This window comes from Sander lucioperca, chromosome 1 (genome assembly GCF_008315115.2).
Source record: "Sander lucioperca isolate FBNREF2018 chromosome 1, SLUC_FBN_1.2, whole genome shotgun sequence".
Lineage (NCBI taxonomy): Eukaryota > Metazoa > Chordata > Actinopteri > Perciformes > Percidae > Sander > Sander lucioperca.
This window is the reverse complement of record NC_050173.1, coordinates 12,643,919-12,653,386: the sequence shown is the minus strand read 5'-3', so window position 1 is coordinate 12,653,386 and position 9,468 is coordinate 12,643,919. Positions and strand designations below refer to the sequence as shown.

Here is a 9,468-nt window from a genome sequence, read left to right as displayed (position 1 = left end):
AAGAAACTACAAGGATCTGACAACTGAAAAAAGGCAGAACAAGGGGCTGGTATAGACCCAATCACAGGTAAGGAATAACAGTGAGGGTGTCTTGGAAAGTGGAAATGTGTCTGAGGAGAGGGACAGAGAGGCAGAATGGGCAGGGATCCACACAACGACATTAGCAGTCATGCCTGCATTCGCAATTTTACATACATTTTGCAGTCGTTGGATATGTGATGCAACTACTGTGTCATTGAGTTTAAAATGATTATCGCCCTGACTTTATGGGTACATAGTACCTAATACATGCATTTATTCTGGGATCTTTCATCTCTGCATGACAGGGCCTTAGACTTGACTTGTGACTTGCCCTCAAGGACTTGTAACCTGACTTAAGACTTATTCTGTACTTCACTGATGTCGATGACTTGGACCTGTTTCAAATAACTTGAGACTTCCCTTGGACCTCCTCTGAAATATAGCTTTGTCGTTACCCAACAACCTAGTGTGGAATCAATAAAGAACCTTTCAGCTTGCCCTGAAGAACCCTTGTGCAAAGAAAAGGTGCTGGCAAATGTACTGTAAGACAATTGATGGCTTCAAACCACCACCTTTTCTATAAGATGTCTATCTCTTACCCTCCAAAGTAAAGTGAAGGCTCTGAGATTACCAGCAGAACTTGCAGCTTTAAAGTGTTCAGGTTTGCTGTTACCTAAAGTGTTGCTCTATCTGTCTGATAGAGTGACCCTGCCTCAGTGGGTCAGGCACAGCACTACACAACATGACACCCAGCCTTCAGGGGCTGTTGCCTGGTGGGAGGCACAAATCTCTGCTTCATCACTGCATTTCCAACAAGCTGTGTCTGTGTGTGTGTGTGTGTGTGTGTGTGTGTGTGTTTACTTAATGTGAGTAAAGGTTTCGGTCTCAACCATAGCGATCAGTGGGTGTATTGTAAGGATCACAGTGGCGATGTTGGCTGTCACATTCACATCATCACCATAACATAACAGATAAAAATCATTTACATAATTGGATACATTTTATAAGGTCTGATTTCCTTCCAATCCATTTCTCCCCATAAACATTTTAGTTGCCAATGTTCATGATTTTAATTATTGAACTCCATTGAATGAATCAGAATGAATTAAGAGACAATGGTTGCTGTCAACCTTTTGCAATACTAATGTGATTAATAACTACTATTTTGACCAGTGCAAAATTGCACTGGCAGGCTAAACCGAATGTTTTTAATCATAGCAGAGTGACAGCCACATTTACACTTTTGCTTAAATCATTTTTGTGAATAACTGCTTTATATAAATTATCTATATGCTATACAGTAAGTAAAGTAGTGCCAGTGGGGATTTTGGTAGTTCGTCAAACAAACAAAAACAAAAAAATGGCTCTTGTAAAGTTTGAACGAGTTTTATGATCAACTAAAAAAAACAACACTTAGTGCATATAGTGCAGATATATTAAACTGTTATTTTATCCACTAGCCAAAATAAGTATTATGCAATCTAATACAAGACTTCACCTACCATTTATACTGCGATATTCTCAAACAAAACTCAATTACAGTTTTTTCTTTGGTGTTCATGTATAGTTGTGTCCAATCGCTGCAGTAGAGACAAAATAGTCCAATTTAGGAGAATAAGACATACACCTATTTAATCCAATTTTCCACTAGCAGATCATTGGACAACACAGCACTAAAATCAGATTGAACAGACATAACTTGTCTTTTACCAGAATCTTGTGTTCAGTCTGAGTGCTGTGATGGGACCAAAATTCAGACTTTCAAACATTTAAGTTGGCTAAGTGGTTGGATAACAACTTTTGATGTTATACTTATTTGATAAAGGTCAGAATAGTGTCGTATCCTTCACCACACGCATTAAGGACGCATAAGCAAAGCAGCATGCGTGTCAACAGAATTCAACTGTGTTGTGTTTATTAGTTTTGTAGCAGTTTAGTGGTGACCTTAAGTTTATCTTTGACGCAAGGGGTACACAGGTCCAAAAAACGAACCCAAAAGGCCCTAAAATGTAGGCTACTACCCGGAACCGAACCTGAAAGCTGGGACCCAGATCCGTGCAGAACCGAGAGATGTTGGACTCAAACCCGACCGAACCCGGGCCGCACAGACCCGATCGGCACCGATTTGGCACCGATTTGACAGCTGATGCTATTAACAAGTTAACGGTATAATTTACAAGTTGTCAAACCAAACTGGTTCTTACCTAATGTAACGCGCCTGTGCTTGACCGTGTTGATACTCACCTTGCCAAGAAAGTTGGTAAAATACATCCAAGGTTTTCTGTTATTATTGTACTGTTATATATTGTTATTCCTCTCTTGCTGATTGAAACATGACTAAACGTGACTTAATCCACTAGTATTTCAGCTTAAATGTCTACTTGCTGTCATGGTCACGGATCATGACAGACGCGGCTCGTTTAGAATCATTTTGCAGTTTTGTTGCATCTAGCATAATAAAGATCACTTCGGCTGTTTTCCCTTTTAAACTAAAATAACGATGTATCGTTGCTGCGGCTGCTAATCGTTAATTGCTGCCTGACCTGTGCTTTCTGACCCTTAACCTCCTAGGTTACCACCTTGTGGCCACGCACGCACGCACTAACTTCTAACACTTCAGTCTGATCACTGTAAAAGGGAGCAAACGTAGGGGCTGCTACTAGTAGAAATTATTTTTGGAGCGTTTAGGAGTGTAAAATGTAGTGTTGTACTGCTATATGAAAAAAAGTCACAAGTACAAATCCGTCTGCTACTTCAGCACCGCAGACAGCGCCGAGGTCGGGGGCCATAGACTCTAACTTGCACAAACCTCAGGCAGATAAAGAATCAATGAGTCAGGCAGACTAAACTAACATATTCAACTAAACAACCCCTCAGCCCTTGCACCCTCTCTGGATGGAGAGGGGGGGATGGCAGGTTAATAAGGGGCATGCATTGTGCCAACAACGAGGACTGCATCCCCCCCCTCAAATTGCTTACTGAATATAGTGTGGGAACAATAATGTGGAAACAAAACAAAAAGAAGCCAACTGCGTTTGTGTCAGCTGTTTATGTTTGTCAGGAGAGCATATTCAGCATTCTCATGGCAGGAAGCTTGAAGCAGCTCTTTACTTTGTTGGTGCGGTTCTTAATGTTCCTGTAAAGTTTCTCTGATGGTGAAGGGGAGAACTGACTATTGCTGTAGTGGGAGGTTTGAACTACCCTCTGTAAAGCCTTTCGGGTCAGCGGAGCAGTTTGGATGCTTTTGATGTTGCACATGTAAAAAAAGGTGTTGAGGGCATGAGCACATTGCCTTTAGGGTGAGTAGTTGGTGTGCCTTCTTTGTTATTTTCAGTGTCAGTTCATATGTGAGGCAGACCCCGAGCAACTCGAGGCCCTGAATACTATCACTGCAGCTCCTCGGAGGTGAAGACTGTTGTGAATGATAATGAAGAAGAGTTGTTTAAGTGAAATGTTTATTTGAAGACATCCTGGGCAAATATGTGTGTGAAAAATATTATTCACTTTGTACCAAAAGTTGGGTGAGCATTTCTATAGAAGCCCAGTAGCAATGATAGATGACATTGACCTATCATTAGGCCCGACAGTGGGTATCACTGACCTAATGTACCTTTAGAACTTAGATTGGGGAGAGACGAAGTCTCAGACCTTCCTCCACAGCGGTGCGGGGGAGGGTCTGGCTAGTTCACCCAGCATTCCGGGATGGGAGAAAAACGTGCTCTGCTTTATTGGCATTTCTTCAAACCAATCACAATTGTCATGGACGGCGCCAAGACGACAGAACCACGGTGCCGCTGCAAAATAGCCTCATGAAGGAACTTGTTTTTGTGGAACATGTGTACTTTCAAAAGTTGTTTTAGTCGTGCAACAGAAAACTCAGATTGGACAGATAGTCTAGCTAGCTGTCTGGATTTACCCTGCAGAGATCTGAGGAGCAGTTAACCATAGTCCTCAAGGCTCTGGATGGCCCTGAAAGGACTATCTTTCAAAACATTTAATCCCTCATGAGCTTGTACTAGTCTACAAAATATTTCTGTAACCTGGTTTAACTGCCAGGATACAGAAATTGGTTTAAAGGCCATCTCAGCGGCAGCAGACACTCGAAGGATATCGGCCGATCAGCAGTTATGTTTGTTGGGTTTATCAGCAATGTTGGTGCGACGGTAAACTCAGTACAGTCAACGGAGGTGAAGGTTTGGGGGAAGTAAACATTCTTCTGTCTTATCAGTGTATCCCAGATAATGGACGGTGAAGAGGAGAACTGGGAGCTGAGTCTGTTGCTCTAAAGAGAGTTTCAACTATTTAACCATGCAAGTTGTGTTTTTGCACACATAGATCCAAAAGGATATAAAGGAAAGAAATCAGAGCCACAATTAAATCATAATTGAAACTTTATTGACAGTTTGGATTACAAAGTTGTTCTGCATTAAATTCCATTATAGTACAAACCAGGAACAGAAGTAAAAGACCACGCACTAGAGCTGAGGGACAGGGTAGAAAATGAAAAGGGCTTCTCAAGCAGACGTGCCGGAGAGCAAAGACAGCTGGGGGCGAAAATAAGAGGGAAAACAGCAGAGAATAGTAGATGAGGGAGGAGAGAATTGAATTTATCAAAACAACACAACCCTTCATAGAAGGAGAGAGAATACAGACCTCCAGCAGCTTTACGTAATGCTGCAAAGAATGACTGTCACCATGTGGGAGAGAAGTAGAGTTTTAAAACAGGATGCAACATAACGTATGGATTTATTTCCACATTTGCTCCAAAACATGCCAGCTGCTGACATGCTCTCCGAACTGATGAGCTCTTTTCTCAGGTCAGGTGTGACACCAGATATTTCAGCTTAATGAGTGCCTTTACATCACTCTTACAACACTGCAGAAGACACAACGTAGCCCAACTGAATCTGACAACGCTCAAATCAAGATGCTATCATAAATCGAGGATGAACACAGGGAGATGAAACAGATCCAGGCCAAAGAAATCTCCAGGAAATCGGAGAATGACGCTCGCTGATTGGCAGAGGTTGCCGTGGCCAGTAGGAAGCCAAGCCCTATCTTTAGGAATTGGGAGATTGGAAGGTCTTGGAGGTGGCAAGCATGGCTCGCACTCTGGCCATCAGATCCTGAAAACAGAGAAGACAAAAAGAGAAAGATGAGTTTAACGTGCTACACATCTCACATATTTTTCGGTCTTTGGATAACTAAAAATGAACTTAAAGCGAGATCTACGAGACATAACAACACCGTTGAATGGGGGGGTTACAGCAACCGGCAGCATGATGAGGGCTTGAAGGACATTTATATCAGATTGCGTGTGTTGTTGAAGCCAGCAGTGGCTCTAAATCCTGCACCAATACATTTACTCTGCTTTGGTTGGACTTAAAGAACTGCTATGAAAATTCCAATTGATCTACAATAAACAACTAACCTGGGGACCAAAACATTGGATGAAATGCAGTGAGCAAATTATCGTATTTTGAAGTAACTGATGAAGAAACATTCATTGTATTATTACTATTAAATTAAATTACTCCCTGTAGTGTGAAAGAGCTTCTAGTAATGCTGTTCCAACTGGGAATCAACTCCCCACTCTGCAGCTTTCAGATGCTTTTAGCTTATTGTTTAGGTTTTCCACCATGAGCCACCTCCTAGGGTTTATATCCTGTTCAAGACTTGTTTTGGAGTGTGCTTCCTGCCCTCGAGCCGTCAGGAATTCCTTAATACATTTTTTAAACATATGATTTATGTTACGTACAGGGTGATACCTGTAAGTGTCACCTCCGCCCCATATCCTCAAAATATCTAGTCACCTAACCCTCTATTTCAGCAGCTGAGCTGAGAACCTACTCAGTGGCCAAAACTAAATGTATAATGTTAACAGGTTAATAGGAAAAACATTTTTTTTTTGTAGATAAAAGGGTCTAAACAGAGGAATATATAAAGTAGATTGTAGCAAGTAGGGAGCTGCCAACATGGCAATTTCCATTCCTTCCCTCTTCAGGTAGAAATGTTAATTTTACTGACCAGGGGGCAAATCCTTGCACTGCTGAATAGGAAGTGTTAATTTGCATCCCAAGTGTGATCCATACACGCATGGACAAATATCCACCCTTGAGCACTTCTGACAGACAAGAAAAATTAACAGCTGTAATCACAGGAGGGACGGAGCTGTCATATCAAATCCCTTAAAAGGCTGTGACTCTCTAAACCCTGGTGTATCCCAATATACACAAACAAAGAAGTGTTCCACGGATGTGACAAACAAACAATGCTCCAAATTATTAACAACTGAATGGAAAGTTGTTCAAACGACAGTTGCGTTTTTGTCTTGGCAAATGAAAGTTGCATTGCATTACATCAATAGATCATCACAAGTCACATTACAGTACAGCTGTCACACACGGGGAATAGCCAGCTCTGGTTACATAATACTAAAAAAGGATGAAGCTCACTGACAGCGAATTCCATTAAACAATGCATAGGATGTTGACCTTAATATTCCTTATGTCATAATTAATCCAAACCCATCGCTGACTGCTCAGCCTGACTAAGAAACAACATACTTGTATATATTTTTTAGATTATTTTTTGGGCTTTTTTCCGCCTTTATCCGATAGGACAGCTAGGTGAGAGAGAGGGGAAAGACATGCAGGAAATTGTCACAGGTCGGATTCAAACCCTGGACCTCTGCGTCGAGGCATAAACCTCTCAGTATATGTGCGCCTTCTCTACCACTGAGCCAACCCGGCCACAAGAAACAACATACTTAACACTGATCTTCTATTGCATCACAGCAAGTTAGCAGTAAAATATTTAAATGTGATGGAAACTCTTACTGAGAACTTAACTAGCCTTAGTCCAGGCTGAAATTACAGAACTTTTAGAATATTTTAAAGCAGGTTGCATCACATACACAAGATGATTTGCTGCACACAGATTTTCTTCTAACTGCAAACATACCCACACTGCAAAGTTTAACAATAACACTATAATATACTGTAATATCTCGAGGGAGCTATGCAACATCTTCAGTTTTGTCTTCATCTCACACAGCAATTCACACACCTCCCTGGGATAAGTTCTCCACAACTTTTCGCTTCATCTGCTATCATGCTTGAAGACAGCTTACAGTAGATTGGACCTAGCCTTTCCGTTATCTTAACTTTTAAAAAGAAAGTAAACACACACAATGTTCTACATCAAAAATGAATTTCAAAAACAAAATACTACAATGTTAAAAAAAGACCCAACGCAGGTCTAAAAGCTACTCTCAAACGGAGTAACACACAGCAAATGTAAAGCAGAGAAGGAGAGGAGAGAGAAGATGGAGGAACAAAGGCAAACAGGAGGAGAGACGGGTTTGACGGGTTGAGGCGAATAGCAACCAGGAACCCTCAGGGAAGAGGAGACCATTAGGCAGATGAGAATGTGTTGAATTATTCAATATGGGTTTGTAAAACATCACAGATGGGGTATAAGTAGTTAGTGGTTGTGAATCTGTGCATGTTGCAGCAGCAGCGAACAGCATGTTTTCACGAGTTTGCTTGCGTGCGTATGTTGAGATGAAGGCAGGAGAAGAAGTTGCGTTTGATTATGTGAGAGAAAGAAATACAATGTTTTTGTTGAAGCATCAAGAGATGTGAAATGTGTTGTTTTGTATCTGTGGTGCATGTGGGGATTAAACACCGGACACCCGCACCCGCCCCCCCCCCCACACACACACACCCCCCCATGGCCAGAGGAGAGAAAACATTCAAAATTCTGTGTGAGTATTAACAGTGTCCACAAAATAGTCACTGTTGCCTCTCCATTCACACTCTATTGACCTCCATTAATTTGAGTCCCAATGCTTCTTGGATTCTGGCCTAGACTCTCTACATTCAACCCTGGTTTTCTTGTAGGTAGAACACCACAGGTTTTATACGTCCAGTGCTGAATAAGAAAGTTACTAAATATCTCAGAGGCTACAGTTCACATTTAAGGTCTATACATACACACCGGGCCCTGCTCTCTACCTTTAACGCATGTAGTTGCACACAGGTTGCATGAGAATCAATACTCAACAAATATTGCATCACCTTATGCAAGCAGAAATGAAACTGAAATTTCAGCATAATATATCAAAGATGGTGATCTAAGATGAAAATGTAAATAAACACATATGATTTAAGAGGTGAGACAGTTACTGGGAGGTCTTTCATCTTGGAATTGATTTAAGACTTTTGACAAATCAAGGGTAATTGATTTTGAAATTAGTCTGCGGGGATGCTTCCACAGCAGTCAAAATCAACTGAATGAACAGTATACACAATATTGCTCTGAAGTGTTGGCGGAGAGAGGCAAGCCAGACACAAATAATAAAAAAACAAGTAAATTGAAGAGAAAACAGTGTGTGTTCGTCTTGATGATAACTGATTGGAGTTCAAATTGGCTTGTATAGACAGCACTTTGGAGCCTTTTTGCTCATTTAGGAGAAAGCAGTGACACAGAGTTCCTATTTTTTTTTTTTTTTAAATCAATCTAGTGATATGCACACTTTTCTTCCTGTCATCTATTCAGCTTATAGCTTTATGCCTATCCTTCAACATATTTCTCCCTTCAGAACTGGTGTGTGTGTGCATGCATTTGATTAAGGTGCACTTCTGAAAGCAGCATGATCAACAGCCATAAATTGGACATTGTCATTTTAAACAGGGTGGAACAGGGAGAATGTGTCCTAGGGTCCGGATTTATTGGTGTGTGAGGTTACATTGTGAGTAACGTGTGTGTACCACTTCTACAGACGTGGTGTTCCATTTATTTTGAGCTCTAACACCCAAATAAGGAACGCAATGCTCCATGGATCAACTAAATAGAGACAGCCCATCCCTTAGCTACATTTAATGTCTCACAGATGTGGCACATACAATACACGATGCATTGTCCTTCTGACAGTTGGTATACCAAGTGGCTGCATGCAGAGCCTGGAGTTTGATTGCTGCAATGTTATGGATGGAAGTGGATATGCTTTCCTTAAAGGCCCGGACATACAGAGCCGATAATCGGCCGTTGGACAGTCTGGCGAGGTCAGTGACTCGAGTCTGTTCGGTGTGTTCCGTGCCGTTGGCCGTCCGAGGGGCCGTCTGCCTTTATTTTGGCCGATTTGACATGTGTAATCGGCGGGGCGGGCACTGCCGGCAGTCGGACTCAAATGACCCATCTGATTGGTAGAGTGCTAACCCGGAAACGAGGAGCGGAATGAGCGTGTCTAGAGTCTCTCAAAATCTGACGAAAATCTTTTAAACTGACCTTTGTCGATCTGAAATGAAGACAGATTCAGCAACTGCATGGCCTATTTCTCGCTTAAAATGTTTTCAGAAACACGTTTCAGTGAACTATTTTAGTACAATATGAGATCGTATTCTGAACAAGCCAAGCTTTACACTCAATGGGAGACCGTGGCTT

The 9,468-nt window shown here is 41.5% G+C and overlaps 1 protein-coding gene across 5 annotated transcripts in view; it reads right to left on the bottom strand.

The window, feature by feature from the left end:
• Window positions 1-4,394: 4,394 nt before the first annotated feature.
• LOC116048918 (splicing factor SWAP) overlaps window positions 4,395-9,468 on the bottom strand; it is a 59,197-nt gene continuing 54,123 nt past the window's right edge. For 4 of the 5 annotated variants that reach the window (XM_035998923.1, XM_035998933.1, XM_035998930.1 and 1 more), the window contains one exon: window positions 4,395-5,147. In XM_035998923.1, the coding sequence (XP_035854816.1) occupies window positions 5,082-5,147 (66 nt within the window). In that variant the 3' untranslated portion in view covers window positions 4,395-5,081. The remainder of the gene's footprint in view (window positions 5,148-9,468) is intronic. The other variant, XR_004896707.1, reaches the window with a different exon arrangement.